The sequence below is a fragment of the Pelobates fuscus genome, chromosome 5 (genome assembly GCF_036172605.1).
Source record: "Pelobates fuscus isolate aPelFus1 chromosome 5, aPelFus1.pri, whole genome shotgun sequence".
NCBI lineage: Eukaryota > Metazoa > Chordata > Amphibia > Anura > Pelobatidae > Pelobates > Pelobates fuscus.
The window spans coordinates 349,511,529-349,533,924 of record NC_086321.1 but is presented as its reverse complement, the minus strand read 5'-3'; the positions used below and the strand labels follow the sequence as shown (position 1 = coordinate 349,533,924).

The 22,396-nt window shown below is 43.4% G+C and overlaps 2 protein-coding genes across 2 annotated transcripts in view; one reads left to right on the top strand and one right to left on the bottom strand.

Moving 5' to 3' along the window:
• The first annotated feature begins 13,682 nt into the window (after positions 1-13,682).
• LOC134612265 (uncharacterized) lies at positions 13,683-16,235 on the top strand. Its single transcript, XM_063456612.1, has one exon. It carries the CDS (start codon positions 13,683-13,685, stop codon positions 16,065-16,067), a length of 2,385 nt encoding a protein of 794 aa, XP_063312682.1. The 3' UTR covers positions 16,068-16,235.
• Positions 16,236-20,989: 4,754 nt separating this feature from the next.
• Positions 20,990-22,396, bottom strand: part of BTBD2 (BTB domain containing 2) — a 26,286-nt gene continuing 24,879 nt past the window's right edge. The window contains exon 9 of the mRNA XM_063455887.1: positions 20,990-22,396. This exon is cut by the window's right edge and continues 54 nt beyond it. Within this exon, the coding sequence (XP_063311957.1) occupies positions 22,289-22,396 (108 nt within the window). The 3' untranslated portion in view covers positions 20,990-22,288.

Genomic DNA, 22,396 nt, shown 5'->3' with positions numbered 1-22,396 from the left:
ATAAATCTCAGAACCAGTAGTAACACTATCGTACAATTCTTCAAGCATTTTACACATGTATACAAAGTTGTTTTATTAAAACAAAACAGAAAAACTCAATTTATGAATACTATGATACAGGGTTGACTCAGCCTTTCATCCTTCCGAGGTAGATAAAATGAGTACCATTAAAATTGGGTGATAGTAACAACCCCTGGATGTTAGGCTAAGGTAACATCCCCAGGACGTACTTGGAAACCAGAGTAATCTGAATGTACCTTTCCTGGTTAAATACTTTGTTATTATTATACAAGCGAGCGTTCTGTATCCAATATCTGAAGCACAGTACAGACTTAGCGTATTGGCTTCCTACAGAGTTTTTAACTAAACTGAGAATTGTCAGGATTTCATAGTGAATTTCAAATATAAGATCAAAAAAGCCACGCTGGAAGTCAGCAAGGCATCTGAGTTTAGCTACTTTGGCTTTAACTTTTAAATTTACTTTGATTTCCCAAACATTCTTATTCAAGTGAATGACCTTGTATTTAATTTGATAGGATGTCTTTATCGTCCATTTTATTATACATTTGAACAGATGTTTATATCAAATAATTTTTTAAAATAAATGTTACTGACATTTATTGTAATATTTCCACAGTTCGATCAACACTGCTTTTACAGGCAAATTCTATGAAAGCAAGAAAGATCTCAGCAAAAAGGTAAATTTCGAATACATCTCTGGTGCTTGTCTCCACTACCTGTGCCTCTCACTCTTTCTCATCCATTTATATTCACCTTCCACACTGCCAATTAACATAGTGGTTCATGAGCACCTATATTTTATACTCCATATACTTGGCTTATACCATGTGTGCATTGGGGGTGCAATAGTGGTCTTAACCCCTTAGTGACCAGTTTCAGTTCAATTTTCTTACTGTTAAGGACCGGGGCTGTTTTTACATTTCTGCGGTGTTTGTGTTTAGCTGTAATTTTCCTCTTACTCATTTACTGTACCCATACATATTATTTACCGTTTTTCTCACCATTAAATGGTCTTTCTAAAGATATTTCGTCGTATCAATTATTTTATCATATCATATAATTTACTATAAATTATAAAATATGATGAAAAAAATGAAAATAAAAACACGCCTTTTCTAACTTTGACCCCCAAAATCAGTTACGCATCTACAACCGCCCCCCCAAAAAATGTGCTAAATAGTTTCTAAATTTTATCCTGAGTTTAAAAATACCCAATGTTAACATGTTCTTAGCTTTTTTTGGAAAGTTATAGGGCTATAAGTGCAAGTAGGACATTGCAGTTTCAAAATATATATTTTTTAAATTGTTCAATAGTGACATTGTAACACTTATCTGTCATAAATCTCTGAATCACACCTCACACGTACATTTTTTTTTTAAAGTAGACAACTCAGGGTATTCAATATGGGCTATGTCCAGTCTTTGTTAGTAGCCACAAACACTGGCCAAAGTTAGCATTTATATTTGTTTGTGTGTTAAAAATGCAAAAAACAATTATAAATGCTAACTTTGCCCGGTGTTTGTGACTAAGGGGCTACTAAAAAAGACTGAACATATCCTATTTGCAATACCTTGGGTTGTCTTCTTTTGCAAATGGTATGCCATCATGGGGGTAATTCTCATTCCTGGACTACCATATGCTCTCAAAGACAACATAACCAATCTGGCAAATTTCAATGTGAAAAAATGGAATATCAAGCCTTATATTTGACTCTGTAACGCTCAAAAACACTATAAAACCTCTACATGTGGGGTACTGTTATACTCAGGAGACTTTGCTGAACACAAATATTAGTGTTTCAAAACAGTAAAACATATCACAACAATGATCTCATCAGTGAAAGTGCAGTTTGTGTGTGAAAAATGCAAAAAAACCTTCACTTTCACTCGAAATATCATCGCTGTGATTTGTTTTGCTGTTTTGAAACACTAATATTTGTGTTTAGCGAAGTCTTCCGAGTAAAACAGTACCCATTTCGGCCAGGGTTGTCAGGCAGGTCCCCCAAATTGCAATCAATAAAATTACTTAATTATGTAAAAATATTACATAAATATGCACGTAGAATTTAAATATATATACATATTTATATATTTGAAGTCTACGTGTATATTTTTTTTTTTAATTGTATTTATTTTTTATAATTATATATAATAGGGTAACTAAAAAAAAAACTCAATTTGTTTTAAAAATACATAGGGATTAAAGGGACACTCCAGGCACCCAGACCACTTCTGCTCATTGGAGTGGTTTGGGTGCCAACTCCCACTACCCTTAACCCTGCAAGTGTAATTATTGCAGTTTTTCATAAACTGCAATATTTACATTGCAGGGTTAACTCCACCTCTAGTGGCTGTCTATTAGACAGCCACTAGAGGTCACTTCCTGGGTTCTAGCACAGGTTTCCTGTGCTAGAGCGTCGCTGGACGTCCTCACGCTGTGTGAGGACCTCCAGCGTCGCTCAAAACCCCATAGGAAAGCATTGAAATGATTTTTCAATGCTTTCCTATGGGGAGACGTAATGCGCATGCGCGGCATTTCCGCGCATGCGCATTAGGTCTCCTCGGCCGGTGAGCGAGATTAGTCTCGCCCACCGGCCGACGTAATCATTAGGAGGAGCGTCGCGGAGGCGGAGACAGCGGCGAGGGACATCGCCGCTGTCCCAGGTAAGTGACTGAAGGGGTTTTCACCCCTTCAGTAACCGGGGATTGGTGGGTGGGAGGGAGAGGGACCCTCCAGTGCCAGAAAAACGGATCGTTTTTCTGGCACTGGAGTTTCCCTTTAAGGAGAGAGCGCAGGTAACTTGTTTTTCTTTGGTTTTTACTATGACTGATGTGTACTGTTTTAAATCGTTTTTTATTGTCATCACATTGTATTTGTGGAATTCAAACATGATATTGTAAAAGCATATGGTCGCCTACGCAGAGGCGTCAACATTGAAACAGGTAAATTGAACATGTGTAGTTAGTTTAATTAAGCAGGTGCGTACTTCAAGATACATTGACTAGGCGGGTATAACCTGTGTGATATGGGTCTGTGTGGTTGTCCTGTTTTAATTGGTTTGCGTAGTTGTTTTGTGTTAGTTGGTTTGTGTAGTTGCCTTGTGTTAACTGGTTTGTGTAGATATTTTTTTGTTATCTGGTTTGTATGGTTGCCTCACGTTAGCTGGTTTGTGTAGGTGCTTTGTGGTAGCTAGTTTGCGGAGTAGCTTTGTGCTAGTTGGTATTTGTAGTAGTCTTGTGTTGGCTAGTTTGTTGTGTTTGTGTTTTCTTTTCACCTACGTAGTCACAGCATATACATCACTTTTAGTCCTTTTGGTGCCTGCGCAGAGGCACTGCATATTGTACATCTGGCATGAAATTGTACCCGGTTAGTCAACGGGTGAGACCATTGCATTAGTATATTGTTTCTTGTGTCTAGGTGGTTAATGCCGATATTTGTTCTGGTGTTGGCGGTGTCACTTGTTCACAGTTGCTTGGGATAGTAAGAGCGTTTTTGTGGCTCAGTCTGTAGCGTCTGTTCTGAGTCTTGGTGTGCTAGTAGGTAGTGTATGGAGTTGTGCTTTGGTCGAAATTGTAGGTTATGTCGTTAGTTGGGGTATGGTTTATGTTCGTATGTCTGCGTGCATGTGTGTCGCCCTCTAGGGGTTGTGGTCGTGTAAGGTGTGAGTCTGGTACTTGTGTGGGGCGGAAGAGAGGGTGAGGAAGAGTGGTAGAAGATGAAGAATAAGAAGAGGGAAAAAAAAGGGGGGGGGAAGAGAGGGGAGGCAGCTCGGCGGCAGGTGGGTATCTTAGTCATCCGGTCACTCTTTGTCTCCCATCCCTGTTCCGGGGAGCTCTACTCCGCCGGTGCCCCAGGTGGTCTCCCCCCGCACGCTGCCCATGTGTTCCTCTCAGCGTTCAGATGCATTCAAGAGCGTCACAAAGTCATCCGAGGCGATGTGTCTTAGCCAGTAGAACCATCTCTTAAGATGTTTCTCTTTGGCGTTTGCAGTCGTTGCCTTCAGGTCCTCAAATCTCCGGGTGTCTTCCACCTCCTCCACCCAGCGCTTGAGTGAGGGGGTGCATGGTTGCCTCCAGCAGATTGGGACTGTTGCTTTCACTGCATTGAGGAGCCTCGGTATCACTGATCGTTTGTATGCCGGCGTGGGTGTTGTTGTATGGTGTAGTAGAAAAGGTGCCGGCGCCACTGGGATGTTTTCGTCTGTGGTTTCGTTAAGCACTCGGCCCACCGCTTCCCAGAACGGGCGGATGAGGGAGCAGTCCCACCATAGGTGGAGGAATGATCCTGGCTCCTTTCCGCATCACCAGCACGTGTTTGGTTTCGTGCTGTCTCTAGCATGTAGGTTTGCTGGAGTGATGTACCATCTCGCAAATACTTTATACGAATTTTCTTGGAGCCTCGCCGACCCTTGGGTCTTCTGGGTGAGTGTAATGATCTTATCCCAGTCTGCGTCCGTGAGTGTTACGTCTAAGTCGTCTTCCCAGCGCCTAATGCATGGTGGTGCCAGAAGGTATCGTCCAGTCGTCAGTGTGGTGTAGATCTGGGAGATCGCTCTCGGGGGGGGGGGGGGGGGGGGGTGCCTCCGACAGGCACAGGGACTCAAACTCTGTAGAATCCCGTGTAAGGCTCGGTCGTTGGGGGATCGAGCGTGCATATCTCTGTAGTTGTTCCCTTGCTATGGTGTGGAGGAAGGTGTGCCTTTGGTCCAGAAACAGGTCTGCAATTGGCTTTATAGAGCAAGGGGGTGTGAGTACGTCTATCATTCGGGGTATTGTGGTGTCGGTCCTCAATCTCAGGGTGGGTCCCATGTCTCCCGCCGGGAAATCTGGGTTTCTCCTGAGTGGAAGTAGAGGGCTCGGGTTTGTAGTGAGGTAGTATTTGGGGCCGTTTTGGTGCCAGATGCGGAGGGTGGCTTTCACAAATGGGTTCGCGTGCGGGGTGCGTCGGCTCGCTTCTGGGGTGATCCACTGTAGGGCTCGAAGGTCGCAACCGGAGCGATCCGCTTCAAGTTGAACCCATAGCTTGTCTCTTTGTGCTGTCGACCAGCCGATGATTCGGGTGAGGTGGGTCGCAATGTAATACTTCCTGAAGTCCCCCTTTGAGTTTAGGGAGTGTCAACTGGGAGTGGGCTATTCGGGGGACTTGCCCTTCCAGATGAAGTAACGGACTGCCGCTTGGATGGATGTGAAAAAGCTCTTCGGCACTGCGACTGGTATCGTCTGGAAGACGAAGAGGAATTTAGGGAATAGGGTCATCTTCACCGCGTTAACGCGGTCTAGCCACGATATGTAGTAGGTGTTCCAGGCCTGAAGTTCGGCCTGCACAGTTTTGAGAAGGTAGGTAGTTGTGGTGGTAGAGATCCGCTGGGTTTGGTGTGAGCCATACCCCTAGGTATCTCATCTTGGTGGCGCACCAGCGGAAGAGGAAGCGGCGTCTGAGCGTCTGCGTTTGGGTGTGTCTAACATTAAGGTTTAAGATTTCCGATTTGCTGTAGTTGATGCGTAAGTTGGAGATGTTGCCGTATGTTTCGAATTCAGTCATGATCGTGTGTAGCGTCGTGGCCGGTTGTTGTACAATGAAAAGCAGGTCATCTGCATATGCCAGGACTTTGTGGTGTGATCGGCCTATACTGAGTCCACGGATCGTCTCGTTGCCTCTGATGGTGTTAAGGAATGGCTCCAGGGTTAGTGCAAAGAGCAGGGGGGATAAGGGGCACCCTTGGCGTGTTCCGTTGCGGATGTGGAACGGGTCTGTGAGGGCCCCGTTGATGCGGAGTCTAGCCGTCGGTGCACTGTAGAGCGCCTCTACCCATTGTATGTATTTGGGGCCGATGCCCAGGCCCCGGAGGGTTTCGAAGAGGAATTCCCAGTCCACCCTGTCAAAAGCCTTTTCGGCGTCCGTGGAGAGGATCAGGGTCTGTTGGTCGGATTGCGCCGCTACGGAGATCAGGTTCAGTGCCCGTATGGTGTTGTCTCGGACCTCTCTTCCAGGGATGAACCCCGTCTGATCTGGGTGGACCAGGTCTGGGAGTAGTGGTGCCAAACGGTTGGCCAGCACGCTCGCCAAGAGTTTGACGTCCACATCCAGGACCGATATCGGGCGGTAGCTTGCGCAGGATGTCGGGTCTTTACCCTCTTTCGGGAGGAGGGTAATGTTTGCTGCCATGAATGGGGTTGAGGGGGTAGCGCCGTCTAGAATTGAGTTCAGAGCTGAGTGTAGTTTCAGCAGGAGGTCTGGTAGGAAGGTTTTATAGTATTGTAGCGGTAATCCGTCTGGCCCTGGTGCTTTCCCCGTCTTTGCTTTTCTGATTGCGTATGCCAGTTCTTCTACTGTTATGGGGGCCTCCAATTCGTCCCGGTTTGGGGTGGTTAATTGTTTCAGTCCGGCTGCATGGAGATATGCACGGATGGCCTCGGTCCTGCGGGGTGCCTCGTTGGCCTGTGCGTCACCTTGTAAATTGTAGAGGTCTTCGTAGTATTGGGTGAAAGCCGCTGCGATCTGGTCCGGGAGATGGCACATTTGCTGGTCAGTGTTTTTAATCTTGGGAATATATAGGTGATTCCTGCGTTGTTTCAGTAGGTTTGCTAGGAGTCTGCTGCATTTGTTTCCGTGTTGGATTGCTTGGTTCAGGTGTTCGGTGAGCTGGGTGCGCTTGAGAAGTAGGTCGCGGTACGTGGAAGGGTCCATCGTCCGTTTGTGATGGTATTCCAGTTCCGCTATTTCCTTGTTGAGGTCCTGTACTTGTTGGTTGTGTGCCTTTTTACGCGTCGAGCAGTGCGCAATAAAATGTCCACGGAGCACTGCTTTGTGTGCCTTCCAGCACATCAGGGGTGTCGTATCTTCGGTTTCGTTGGTGAGAAAGTAGTCCTGGATAGTTTGTTTTGTTGTTGTGACCAGGGTTGGGTCTGCAAGGATCGATTCATTGAGGCGCCAAGATACCTGGTGGGGTCGAAACATTGGTGACTTGAGTCTTATACGAATGGGGTTGTGGTCTGACCATGACATGGGCAGAATTTCTGATTCCATGAGGAGGGGTAGATGGTGGTATGGCAGGAGGAAGTAATCTAGCCTGGTGTAAGTGGCGTGAGTCGTGGAATAGAATGTGTAGTCCCTTGCGGTGGGGTTCAGCGCTCTCCAGCAATCCGTGAGTTGGTGGTGGTGTAGGAGCTGTACCGTCCGCGCGTGTCTGTTGAGCGGGGTTTGCCGAAGTGTCTTGGTGATGGAGCGGTAAGTTGAAATCTCCGCCTATAATCATTGTGCCTTCCGTGAAGCCCATCAAGGTGGTTAGTGTCGCCCGGAGGAATCTGTATTGGTTAGCATTTGGTGCATTGATATTCGCGAAGGTGTATGTCTGGTCGTGTATGGTCCCCTTCGCAAAGATGTATCTGCCATGAGGGCAGCGAAGTGTGTCTGATTCGACGAATGGGATCCCCCTGGAGAACAGGATATCTACGCCCAGTGTGCGGCGCAGTGGGTTGTTGCGGTCTCTTAGGGATGCTGTACGGTTCTCCTGAAAGTGCGTCTCTTGGATGAACGCTACGGATGCGTGGTATCGTTTCAGATCTCGTAGGAGTCGGGAGCGTTTTTCCCGTATGTTGAGGCCCCGGACATTGTATGAAATGACGTTCAGATTTTCTTTGATGTAGCGGGCAGTCCCTGGGGCTTGCGGCCCCTGGACGGCCATCTGGGGCACCCGCGGCGGTGGGTGGGGGGGGATCAGGTCGAGAAGGGGGGAGAAGAAGAAGAGAGAAGAAGAAGAGAGAAGAAGAGAGGAAAAAAAGAAGGGGTGGGGGGGTGGAGAGTTTGTGTACGGTGGTGTGTCGGAGTTGGTCCTGATGGGACCTAGTATTAGATCAGGTTAGTGGACTAATGTCCTTGTAGTGGGGTCCACAGGCTTAGAGGATCTGGCGCCCGGGACCGCTCCTAGACAGGGGCACTCTGCCTAAGTGGGAGTGCTTCTAGTCCTTACCCTGTGGGGGGTTCGGGTATCCCGCCCCAGTCCCTGGTCGACGGGGGGTGACCTCCGTCAGCCTTGAACAGCGTCGGGTATAGAGTATATCCGTCTGTCCAGTCGTCCGAGACAATGACCAGTGTTTGACCGATAGTGTGGTGGTGTGGCTCGTGTAGGCCCTTTTACCCGTCCGGGTAAGCTACCCCTATGTGTGTGGGTCGTGGGGCATGTTATGCACCGTGCCGTCTGTGTGTAGACAGTTTTGTGAGTTCCATGTCTCCGGTCTTCTCTTGGTCGTATTCTATTGTGTGGGTTGCGGGATGTAGGTGCGAGTGTGGGTATTTCGTGAGTTATAGTGAGGTTGGGTACATGTCCCTTTGAGGGGGGGGGGGGGGGCAGTGGACGTGAGCCGGGTGGTCGTGTAGGTGAATCGGTGCGTGTGTCGCAGTGGTGAGCTTCACAGTGTAGTGCTGCCAATTACATTCGGAACAGATGCCTGAGCATCCTCTGTGCGTGTGTTACGCCTTGTGTGTTCTCCTCCCCTCTCTCCCTTTTTCCCCTCCCTCCTTTTCTCTCACTGCCCTTTTTTTTTTTTTCTTTCTTCTTTTTTCCCTTTCCCGTTCCCTTTTAAAACATTTTTCCGTTCCCACTTCCCCCCTCCTGTTTTTTGTCTGGTTTTTTTTTTTCCCTTTTCACCCCTCTCCCCACCCTTTCCCTTTCTCTTTCCGTTTTGTTATCTTTATTGCTGTTTTATTTTTCCATTTTTCCTCTTTTTGGTTTCTTTTTTCTTTCTCTCCCTCCCCCCCCCCCCCTTAGGTTGTGTTCCCCTCCCTATCCTCCTCTCCCCCCCTGAGGCCACCCGCTCTACTGGGTGTCGTGCGTCTGTGCGGTGAAGAACAGTCCCCTCTTCCCCCTCCTCCAATCCTCCCGACAAATTGTAGCAGTTATGTCTAATATAATTGTGAAGCGTCCTGGAGATCCTTTGGTGCCTTTGAGTTCGGATTATCCAGGCCTCTTGCAGTGTCCGCTGTTTAGAAGGCCTGAAGTCTTTCCGCCTGTAGTGGCGTTTGTGTCCCCGTGCAAAAGGCTTAAGTTTAGCTCCCATGTGCGGCTATGTCCCGGTCCCCCACGTGCCCCCCTCCCCAAGGTGTATGCCATCCCTGTGATGTAGCGTGTGTATGGACAATGTCCCCAGTCAATGGAAAGTACTCACAAGTTCATGGAGTGATGGATGGTCGCGTTGGTGCTTGGTCTCCTCTTATCGTGGTAGGGCTCCTACGGAGTTTACTCTTCTGGCCCTGTTGGGTCCGGGTGCCATGGGCGGTCACGTTGGGGCCTGTTCCTGCCCTGATCTCTGCCCGGTGGTGGTGGTGGAGGGCCTGCTGCTTGGCGTATGAACTGGTGGGTCAGCCAGTTCGGAACCTGTATCTGCGGGAGCGCTGGAATCCAGGGACGTCCGTCGGGGACCTTATGACGTGGAGGTCCGGTCCTCTGCGTGCGGATAGCGAGAAGGGGTATCCCCACCTGTAGGGAATACCTGCCGCTTGGAGTGCCATGGTTATTGGTCTGAGAGCCTTTCTTGCCTGCAGGGTGTAGCGGGAGGAGTCTTGGTATATGGAAATATGCTGGTTATCGATGCGGATTGTGTTCATGCGGCGTGCGCCGCCCAGGATATCTTCCTTCATGGCAAAGTTGTCTAGGCAACAGACAATGTCCCGTGGCTGTTCGCCGGGTGCAGGAGGTATGCGCAGAGTGCGGTGGGCCCTGACCAGGCCCAGTCTATGGATTTGTTGTCCCCCCAGGGCATGGCTAAACACTGTGCGTAGGATCTCGGGTAGGTTCTCTGTCGGGCCCCCCTCCTTCACCTCCCGCACTCTTAGATTGAGTCTGCGGCCCCTATTATCAAGATCATCCACCCAGGTGGTTAGGTGGGCCAAGCTGGCTTCACAGCTGTTAATGGAAGTGCGGGCGAGGTCTGGAGGGTGCTAGTATCTGTCTCTGTGACAGTAAGGCGTGCGTCTATTGAGGCTACATCTGCCCTTACCTGGGCCAATTTCTCCCTTATAACTCTGCTAAGGCGGTCAGAGAGGGCGTCCAGGTCTGCCTTGGTAAGTAAATTGGGCAGGAGGGCGCGCAGGTCCCCGTCTAGCGTTCCCCGTATCTCTGGGGAGGCTGATGAAGCCGGGGAAAATCTGGCGGGAGTCGCAGTCTCAGTTGAGGCCTCCATTTCCGGCTGGGACGCAAAGTCCCGTGGGGTGATTAGGAAGGAGCGGATAGAGGGCTCGGCCCCGGATCCCGTTGGTCTGGGGGTACCCTGGGGCTCCGTCTGCTTCTTAGTGCGCCCCATGATGAGGTGAGTGCGCGTGGGGTAAGCTTTTTTTGAAGCGTTATATGCTGGGGCCATGAGGAGCAGCTCGTTCACACAGCCATCTTCGTCGGCCGCCGGACACGCCCCCATCCTGATGTGTACTGTAGTCTTTGCTGCCGCCCAGTAGTGATGGGAGTGAGCACAGGACCTATCTTTATGTATGTATATATATGTGTGTGTGTGTGTAATTTTACTCTAAGTGTATTTTTATATTAATATATGTATATATAATGTAAAAAATACTTAGTATGACGTTATTTATAAGATATATATATATATTTTTTTTTTATTATTATTATTTTTTATTTTTTTTAAATATATTAACTTTATTTTAAAACTTTTTTTTAAAACTCTTTTTCAACAGCAGGGGATGAGGCAACACTATGGATGCCTATTGCGGCCATGTGACCGCTTTTTCAGAGCGATCACATGGCCCATGGGGTCCTATTTAGCCAAGGGGGGGGGGGGGGGGACTGTCTGAACTGTCTGAACTGTCAGACAGTCCCCCCAGGCAGAGAGAAAGTCATATCGCCGGCAGGGGAACAGAGGCGATCGGCTAAATAATTTAAGAATACCAGCAGACAGGCAGAGCACTACATGTGGAGTAACCCGGGAAGTGAGCACTCCAGGGGAGCGATCACTTGGCGGCCAGGCAGGATGCCTTCGACATCGAGGCATCGCTGCAATACCCTTAGAACGGCTGAAAGCAATTGCTTCCAGCGCTCATATTTGCCACAGACGTACAGGGTACGTCAGTGGTCGTTAACAACCGTTTTTTTGTCTGAAGTACCCTGTACGTCCGCGATCACTAAGGGGTTAAAGGGCTACTAGAATCACCAAAATAACTTTAGCTTAATGAAGAAATTTTGGTGTATAGATCATGCACCTGCAGTCTCACTGCTCAATTCTCTGCCATTTAGGAGATAATTCACTTTGTTTATTCAGCCCTAGTCACACCTCCCTGCATGTGATGTACACAGCTTTCCTAAACACTCCCTGTAAAGAGTCATCAAATGTTTATACTTAATTTATTGTAAACTCTGTTTAATTTAGAATTTCTTATCTCCTGTTCTGTTAATAGCGTGCTAGGCCCTGCAGGAGCCCCCTATATGTAATTAAACTTCAATTTACAGAGCAGGAGATACAAACTTTTAAAATTATTATTATTATTATTATTATTATTGCCATTTATATAGCGCCAACAGATTCCGTAGCGCTTTACAATATTTTGAGAGGGGGGGATGCAACAATAAATAAGAAAATTACAAGAAAACTTACAGGAATAATAGGTTGAAGAGGACCCTGCTCAAATGAGCTTACAGTCTATAGGAGGTGGGGTATTAGAAACATTAGGATAGGAAATATCAAGTAGGAGTGAAGCAGAGCTGGAGGAGAGAGCAATGCACTATCCCATAGGAGAGCAAGAGACAGGTATGTAAGGGAGAGATTACTCTGGGAGGCCATACTCTTTCCTGAAGAGATGGGTTTTAAGGCCCTTCTTAAATGATTGAATACTAGGGGAGAGTCTGATGGCAGTAGGCAAGTTATTCCATAGGAGAGGAGCCGCCCGTGAGAGGTCCTGCAAGCGTGAGTTGGCCGTACGGGTGCGAGCAGCGGTCAGGAGGTGGTCGCGGGCAGAGCGGAGGGTACGAGGAGGGGCATACCTCTGGATCAGTGAAGAGATATAAGAGGGGCTGGAATTGTTCAGTGCTTTAAATGTATGGGTTAGCACTTTGAATTGACTCCTATAGGATACAGGGAGCCAATGTAAGGACTGGCAGAGGGGCGAGGTGTGAGAGGACCGACTGGATAGGAAAATCAGTCTAGCTGCAGCATTCATTACAGACTGTAGCGGGGCAGTACGGCTTTTGGGGAGACCAATCGGCTTTTGGGGAGACCAAATAAGTAACATCTTATTGAAAATGAAACCATTATTTCTTTCACACAGGCTGTGTCAGTCACAGCCATAGGAGATGTGACTAGGGCTGTATAAACAGAAAGAAAAGTGATTTAACACCTAAATTACAGATAATTAAATAGTAAAACATCAGAGGCATAATCTATAAAGTAAACTGCTTCATTCAGCTTAAATTGTTTTGGTGACTATAGTGTCCCTTTAAAATTAATTTTAAGAAAATCAAAGAGTATATGTATGCACACATAAATTGTATTCATTTCTTTTCAGACGGAGTGATCTCCGCAAAAGACAGCAAAAGTATATTTGGATAAGTCACACAAAAGCAAAAGCTACATCTGAACTAAATATCTGGTACGTTAACGATGCAGCAAGTTTATATTAAAGAGCACACTAAACACAGTAATCAATAGAGGTTGTTGCAGAGGTTAGGATGCCAAGAGATTATGGATGCGGCACCATGGTTTGCAGTCATACAATTCTCAAGCATTTTGAAAAACAAGTACCTCGTCTGCAACCTTCTTTCTTGCCGCATTAAAGAGACACTCTCGGAACCAAAACAACTTTAGGTGCACAGATCCTGCCCCAGAATTCTCACTGCTCGATTCTCTGCCATTTAGGAGTTAATTCACTTTGTTTATATAGCCCTAGCCACACTTCCCTTGTTGAGACTCCAACAGCCTCCACACACAGAAAAAGTTTAAAAAAAAAAAAGTATCTTCCCTTATTACAAAGTGTGGTTTAATTTAGAATTCATCAACTGCTTTGCTAATAGCATGCTATAGCTTACTGCAATCTTGTGTGTGATTAAGCAACAGAGCAGGAGGTGAAAACGTCTAAAGTAAACATTGTGCTGTAAACATGAAACCAATTTATTTTTTATAAAAAAAGTCACACTCAAGGACGATTTGGTTAGTGCTGCCTATATAAAGGGATGTAACTGCTTAACAGCAGATAACTGAGCAGTTAGACCGCAGGGTCACAATCTATACACCAAAATGACAAAGAATTACTCCAATCATCATAACCTTGATTTGTTTAATTCTCCCTTCCCAAGTCTTCTCCTTTCTTTTTAAAAGTTTTTTTTTCGGTAGCTTTCTTTTCATCTCACTCTGCATACTTTCTATACTCTTCCAGACACTTTTCATTTTCTATAATTTTTTTTTCTTTTTCCATCCTAACAATTTCAGTTCCCCATTAAAACCTATATGGGGAGGAAAAAACAACCTAATTATAGACTCTGGCAGAATTGATGGGAGCAGGACCTGAATATGCACTGACTGACATTATTAATTTCTCTACCAAACTGAATATTGTATCTCTTTCACATATTTCATTTTATAAGCCAAATTTAATTTTTTGAGTTAGAATTAAACGTATGATATTAATTTTAACAAACGTATTTATTTCAGATATCCAAAAAAAGATGCCTAAGTGTATCGTGAAAAAATGCAAAAATAGGCAAAGGGGAACTGGTGCTCCTTTCTCTCTGCACACATTTCCATGTTCACCCAAAAGAATTAAGTCTTGGCTGTTGGCTACTGGTGAGGAATATAGAGATATTAATCTTTTGGTCCAGAACATCCATGATGAAAAAAAGAGAAACACTTTTAGAATGTGTTCCGATCATTTTGCAGCAGAGGCATACTCCACAGCTGGTCAAAGAAAATTCCTAAAACCCGATGCTGTTCCTACAATCTTCGCATGTAATGAAGAAACCACACCAACCTCAAAAGAAAAACCAACGCCACATCTGTGCATTAAACCTGAGCTAATGGAAACAGATGCCCCTGTGGTTACTTATATGAATTTAGTACCAAGCTTAGCAACCATTGAAAGTCAAGAAAACAGTGGAATGTTTTCCTCATACCCTTCTCAAAATGAACTTCTGGACCACGACTACTCTGAAAAGTTAGATTATTCTGTTTTAACAAGTAAATTCATGTTTCACAAAGCCTCAAATACTGAGGTGGTCAGAACATCAAAGAAGGGTACCATAACATCTAACTATTATGGAAAAAGGTCTTTGAAAACACAGACTTCTGTTTTTCAAGGAAAAAGGAACGCACAGACTTCAACAAGAGAGGACCGTGTCATGAAAGATGCCTTCACGTGGACCGGACCTTTAGAGGACGACATTAAATTATCATCAGAATACTATAAGAAACCATCTTTTACAGATGCATATACACAAACTGATAACGCAATCCAGTTTTCTGAGCTTCAATCTACTCTGTCAAAGCCTCACCCGGCAACATTGGTAGAAACTCAGTTCACACCTCAACCGGTTGTTGGTGTCATTTCAGATACACCGCTTGCAGTGGAGACAACGCCTCAACAACATATTACCACAGGCGATCCAGATTTGATCCCTGAATGCGAGGAACATGTTGGATACCATACATTTGAACGTACACCAGAAGATTTTGTGTCCGAAAAGAAATTTCTTGTGTTTGATAGCTGTCTAGATCAATTGTTGTCAAAAGTGAAACTCTCTTGCCACGCTGACACTTGCAAATCATCCATAATTACAGTCGAAAAGAACATCATTGGAACTTTATTGACTGTTTATTTAACATGTGAAAATAATCACAGAAACCTTTTTTGGAGAAGCCAACCCATGGTAGGGACTCATTCCTGTGGAAATATCCTATCAAGTGCGGCTGTTTTATTAAGTGGTTTGCATTATTCCAAACTTCATGAAATGTTTAGCATTTTGGGCGTGCCCTATATTTCAAAAACTGTTCATTCAGATTACCAAAAAAACTTTATTTTTCCTGTTATTCATCTTCACCATACCAAAGATCGACATAATATTATTGATAATCTGAAGGACAAGGCAATTTGCCTTTCTGGAGATGGACAAAGTGGCCACTCTGTGTTCTCTAGAAAATATTGCATGTACACTCTCATAGAAGAATCTACCCAAAAAATTATTGAATGCAACACCATTCGGGTATCTGAAAGAAAGTCATCTATTGATACGGAATCCAAAGTGTTCCGGAAGTGTTTAAATAAAGTTTTAGACGAAGGATTGATAGTGGCTTATTTAGCAACAGACAGGCATATTGGAATAACTAAAATCATGCGAGATGAATACAGACAAATAAACCATCAGTTTGACTTATGGCACTATTGTAGGCACCTTAAAAGAAAATTGTCAAGACTTGCCAAGCGGAAAACATGTAAACCGCTAATACCTTGGCGAAAAGCCATTATAAATCAAATGTGGATGTCAAGTTCGCAATGTAAAGGCAATGTCAATTTAATGAGGGAACAGTGGAACTCAGTTCTTCTGCATGTTGTTAATCAGCACAGGTGGGATTCTGGAACTCTGATAGATGGGTGCCCACATTCAGAACTTTTGGAAAAGGATATGGGAAGTAGACCCTGGTTAGTTCGAGATAGTCCAGTCCACTTGCAACTTACAAACTTTGTTAAGAACAAACAGCTGCAAAAAGACCTTAAGCAAATGACACATTTTTGCCACACTGGCAGTATCAAAGTGTTCCGCAGTTTGGTTTTAAAGTTTTGCCCAAAGCATGTACGTTTTTCAAAGGATGGAATGGCCGCCCGAATTAAATTGGCTGTTTTAGCACACAACGCAAATGTTGAAAAACCACAAACTACAATAAAAAAAGTTGGTGTAAAACACTGGCATGTGAATAACATTTCTAAAACTCAAACAGTTGACCACGTTTACCCCATGTTGGCAGATATCCTCAGACATGTGTCTGGAGAGCTGGATGTTACTTGGGTTTCAGAAAGGTGTTTATGTTCAGAGATGCCTCAACGCAATGGACACCGATGAGGGTTTTGGTAGAAATACACCTCCTTAGTTTCAAACCAAGAAGGTTGTTATCCTGAAGATAGAGTAGAAACATTGTTTTTCTACATTTATTCAATACCCAGCATCAGAAGGATTATTTCTGTTCATATCATGTTATTCCAACTTCCGATCTAAAAGCATAACCTTTTTTGGCATGTTGAAATAAAGTTGTTAGGAGGAGGGTTTTTTATTTCTATTTTTTTTTTTACATTGGTCTTTGTGAATAATTTAAAAAATTCTTCCTCGACAGTTCTGACAAGTAAATTTAACTATTGGTAAATGTAAATCCTTTTCTCTCAAGTTTGGTATTGTTTATAGTGCAATAACTATATCTTGTGGTAAGGAGTAATTTCATAATGTTTTATCATGAACTTTTTCCCCCCCTCACATTTTTTTTTTAGTTTATTTAAAAGGTCAGTTTTAGCAGCATTATTTTAAAGTTTTTGTTAGAGGACTCTGAACTCAATCATATGTTCGAAAGTGGGCTACACTGGCAGTGAGTCTTACAAGAATCCATGCCATGCTGGTTGAGAGCTGTAGTTCTTCGCCATCTGGGGATCTACCTTCTGGGCATCCCTGAGGTAGAACACAAAAGTGCTGCCTAGTAACTTGTGGAAATCAAGTTATCATAAAAATATGTAACAGTAATCTAGACTTTAAAAAAAAAAACTCAAATCTTCAACTGTACACATTTACTGTAGATGTGAGGACAGTTGCACTTGATGAGCTGGAGTCTTTTTTTTATTTAAGTAATAAAACCTAGATTAGTATGTACGCTCTTTCCTTCCCTTTCACGGATAAGGCTTGTTGAGAGCACGGGCTGAAATATAAACTATACAGATGACTGCATCTGGCCTTGTGGCACTGTTTAATAAAACAAACATTGAAATGTATTTACATAAATTCATCAGAATGCAATTCAGGGTATAACATATATACAGCAGCACTATCAAATTATTTGTTTAGTTCCGAATCGAATTTCGGCCAACTTTGGAAACCAAAATGAACTATTTTAGATCCATTCATTTTCATAAGGATAGCAACATTAGGGACTTAAACTAATCAGCCAGAACATTAAAACCACCCAGCCTAATATCGTGCAGGTCTTGCTGCTAGACTACATAATACCTCTGAACGTGTCCTGTGGTATCTGGCACCAGGATATTAACAGCAGATCCCTTAAGTCCTGTAAATTGTGATGTGAGGCCTCCATGGACAACATCCCACAAATGCTCAATTAGATTGAGTTCTGGGGAATTTGGAGGCCAAGGCAACACATTGAACTTTTTGTCACGTTCTTTAAACCATTCCTGGACAATTTTTTTTATTTTTAGGAACACCATTGGCATGACGACGTCTGCAACAATCTTTTTTCCATTTTCCATTGATGTTTTACAACCTTTTATAGATTGCCAAGATTCTACTTGTGCCAATTTTCAATTTTTTGCTATTGACATTTTGAAGGCTAAGTATATGGATAAGTATACTTTTTTTTTTAAATTAAAGGGTAAAGCTGACATTAAGATGTAGCAACACCAACATCTGCAACAATCTCTAGGTAGGTGGTATGTGTAAAAGTAACATCCACATGAATGTCAGGACACAAGGTTTCCCAGCAGAACATTGCCCAGAGCATAACACTTCCTCGCGGGCCCTCCCATTGTGAATCCTGCTGCCCTAGACTGCTCCTCAGCAGCCTCACCTTTTGCATGAAATTAAATAAAAACAGGACAAATGAAGGGTTCTAGTGTACAGCGCCAACAGATTCCATAGCACTTTACAATATTATAAGAAGGGGGATTAAACTACAAATAGGACAGTTACAAGAAAACTTACAGTAATGCTAGGTTAAAGAGGACCCTGCTCAAATGAGCTTACAGTGGTGCAGTGTAAAACAAAATAGGCCAGAAAATAGCAATCAAATAAGGGGGGAGTAAAGCAGAGCTGGAGGAGACAGTAAAGTGCTGCCATGTAGGAGAGAGCAAAAAAACAGGTATGTGAGGTAGAGATTACTCTGGAAAGCCATAAGAGATGGGTTTCAAGGCACTTCTTAAACGATTGAAGACTAGGGGTGAGTCTGATAGCGGTAGGCAGGCTATTCCATAGGAAGCAAGCCGCTCGCGTGAAGTCCTGCAAGCGTGAGTTGGCCGTAAGGGTGCAGACAGGAGAAGGTCATGGGCAGAGCGGAAAGACCGAGAAGGGGCATACCTATGGATCTGTGAAGAGATCCAAGATGGCTAGAATTGTTCACTGCTTTATAGGTATAGGTTAGTACTTTAAATTGACTCCTATAGGATACAGGAAGCCAATGTAAGGACTGACAGAAGGGTGAGGTGTGAGAGCCGACTAGAGAGGAAAATCAGTCTGGCAACAGCATTCATTACAGACTGTAGTGGGGCAATACAGCTTTTGGGAAGACCAATTAGGAGAGAGTTACAATAGCCCATGCGGAAAATTACTAGAGCATGGTAAAGTTCCTTAGTAGCATCTTGCATAAGAAAGGGGCTATGTTTCGAAGATGAGGCCAGAATAAAGTATGACCCCAAGACAGCACGCTTGCAATGATGGACTGAAGTGGATACCACTAACTTGAAGGGAGAGCGAAAGAGGAGGAAAGACAAGGAGCTCAATTTTAGAGAGATTGAGTTTCAGAAAGCGGGAGGACATCCAGTCAGTCAGAGATGGAAGAAAGACAAGCAGTGACACGTTGCAGGACTGCAGGGGAGAGATCCGGGGAGGAGAGAGTAATCTGGGTGTCATCATCGTACAGGTGGTAGTGGAATCCAAAAGAGGTAAAAGGTTTGCCAAGAGAGGCAGTATAAAGAGAAAATAGAAGGGAACCAAGGGCATAGCCTTAGGGGACTCAAACCAAGACAGGATGAGGGGAGGAGGTGTTCATTAGAAAAGGAGACGCTGAATGAGCGTTGGGAGAGATAAGAGGAAAATCACGAGAGGGGACAGAGAGAGTGACTGAAGAGTTTGAAGGAGAGCATGATCAACTGTGTCAAAGGCAGCAGAGAGGTCAAGAAGAATTAGTATGGAGTAGTGGCCTTTGGATTTAGCTGCAATAAGGTCATTAGTAACTTTAATAAGAGCAGTCTCAGTAGAGTGGAGGGGGTGGAAGAGGGTCAAATGTTCAATGTATTAACATTTTGGTATTTACTTCACTTTGCATGGCTGTTTTTATATATATATATATATATTTTTGTATGTGTTTTATTTTATTTTTGTATATATTATATCAGTTTGTCTCATCTTAAAAGGACACTCCACTGCCCAAATACAAAATAAATAAAAATCACCGTTCAGCAGATATACCCCAAAAGAAATCTTGCACGTAATTAATAATGCATGTTTTATTGGGAGTATATTTAAAAGAAAAAGCTTGAAAAACCTGCAGTTATCGTGTCTGTGGCCTTTGTTAACCCCCCCCCCCCCCTTCTACCCCTACCTAGTCTTTCTGTGGCTGTCCAATCACAGACTTCCCAATGCAGCTCTATGAGACGTCTTTTGCAAGGCAGATCCTCTGAGTAATTGCGGCTTCTTAAATTTAGCTCCACTGAGCTAACCAAACCAGGAAGTACCAGGATAGTGAACGCCAAGGTGGTGTAACCATTTTAATTTATAAAAGTGTAAATTTTTATTAAAATCCACTTTTTGTAAAAATAAAAAAGACACTCTTCATACAAAGCTTTTCAGCTATAGAGAGTGTTTAGTGATACTGGATCGAAGAATCCTTAAGTAGTTAATAACACACAATCTCCCAGGTGTCTCCTTTACTATGCGACGAAGGGGTATTTTCATTGATTTTGGTTAACTTGATAAAGTGTTGCAAAACACAAAATGTGCAGATTACCAAGATCTGTCCTGCTGGAGGGAGCTTTTCACTGTACGTCCAATGTAATTACCATTAGAATATTATCACTTAATAAATATTGTTTGAAGGAACAGGCAGTAAACAGAATCTTTGCGCACACCACTTTCTATTGTTTCTTATCAGCTTTACATGTGCAATGAGACTGACCTAATAACACTAAGTCAAGAAAAAAAAAAAGAAAAAGTAGTTTTCGCCTTTTAAACTATAACTGGAAATTGTTTCAGATAGGTTTTTACCTTTGGATCAGTATTAACGGGTCTATTAAAAGCTTAGCTTGAACTTGCGCATTTTAAACTAAGATTACCGTGTTACAATGTTAATTCCATTTCTCGATCAAAACATGACAACCGCATCTAACACTTTTTAAAAAAAATCTATTTTTGATGATAGCAAAGGCTTTTGGAGATTAAATTATTATAAATGTATTTTATAATTATAATAAAATAGAGTTTATTTGCTATGTAACATCCTTAATGCCGCCAACGTTCACTGTACCTTCCAAAAGTATCTTCACAACATTAATCACATACAGTCTCAGGATGGCACACCTAATGTGTTTTTAGCTATGGAACGTGTTTAGTAAATTTGGAGTATCTCCGTGAAACACACAAAACCGCTTTAATGATTACAAGGAGATAGATGCGTTATTAGCCATCTGTACTAATATACAATTTCTGCACAGACTCCTGCATATATCAGATGATACTTGTTAGTAAACAAATCAAATGCTTGTTCGCTATGAACTAATAGATTGCCCAACAAATCAATTCCTTCGTCCATAGATTTCCAGACAGTTGATTGGTTCAGCACAGCCAAAAGGATTCAATGCTACTACTTTCTCTTCTTGCCACTAATCGGTTACTTCCATTTTCCCCATAGTGTACTGTGAGGATTAATTGGAGAAATATTTTTTTCCGACTAGAAATATGTAAATAAAATAAACCCCCTATGGGGAGTATGACTAATGCTTGAAAAAAAAAAAAAAATTATCTTTTAATTAAATGATCCAAGTAAAACAAGACAAACATCACCTGTTGCACATATTTATTCTTTTCTATTTACAAAGACACAAGCAGGCTGAGGTGGGAGTGTGAATATGGTCATCTTGGGAGACTTTTCAATACATTCAAGTAGACAGACACACAATGTTTGGGCTTTGATTCCGTTTACTTTTTACAAGGCTGAAGAGCAGGCCACCGCTGTATGTACATTCAGATAATTACAAAGGATTCTGGGATCATGTGACCTGATCAATTCTGCCCCCGTGTAGAAGTTATTGAAACTCTCGCTTTGTGCAGTTAAGTTTCACTTTTTATCTAATAAGCATAGCATCCTAACTATCAGGAGTATTAATGATTGCAATGAATCTTGATCATCCTATATTTTAGAAGGAAAATACAGAGCTAAGTGCTTTAAATATGTAATACATTCCAGAAAAGGGATAGCTTATGAGTTTTACCCTTCATAACGCAAGTGCTCCCATGTGGTTTTATATCCCTTCATTACGAAAGGAACAGTTAGAGACATGGTGTATCACAGGTAACGAGGAAGGCAGAAGCGGATATTGTTAATAATATATTGGCTATAATACACCAAGACCAAAGTGCTAACTCACCAGGAAATGAAATGTTACAGACAAAACAAATTGTTAGAGAAAATTAGTTGTCTTGTTGAAAATGAACAAATTACTATTTTAAATGATCCCTTCACAGCCAGAGCAGGACTTTTTAAATAAAAGTGGCAAATTCTTCTACTGTACTTGGTCATTACAGTATCAGATAGACATTTGTATATGCATTTCTATACACTGCACAAGTTTGTTTTTGTTTTTTTAAATCCACACCAATTAAAAGTATGTCCATGTATCTACACCACTCAAAGCATCAGTCATCCCCATGTAAACTCTTTAGAAACTAAAAATGTAACTGTCATAACAACAAAGTAGCAACTAAAAGACTAAGGTGCCACCAGTAAAGTAAGCTACCATCGAAGTGAAACATTACCTGTTGAGGTGGCACACTTGGCTTCTCTGTTTTGGCATTGTAAGTCTCTGGCAGAGAAGTGGAAGGGGACAAAAATTATTAGCCATGCCAAAAGCAGATAAAGCAAATGACTAGCCAAGTGGCACAGGGATGGTGGGTGGCACTACTGGGGCACTGTTCCCGCACTAAAGTCTGTTGTGCTCCCTCACCCATTTCCCACAGAAAAGGTGCCATGTTCCAGGCTCACAAACTGGCCAGCCAAAGCCACCCAAGCCTAGCACCCACAGTCCAGAGGGATGGAGGCTTGGCCTGATATTCCGAGAGAGAGAGTCTGGTTTTCTGACCTAGGTATAGAAAATGATCTCCGGGATCTGTCCGTCCTCAACAGAGGTTCCATTGTTGTTACCAGCTGCGTAGCAGAATGTGAAGCATGTCTTGGCACCTGTGGTGGG

Bases quoted from the DNA above. Each gene is read 5' to 3' on its own strand.
- LOC134612265 (XM_063456612.1), top strand. From the start codon at position 13,683: ATGCCTAAGTGTATCGTGAAAAAATGCAAAAATAGGCAAAGGGGAACT.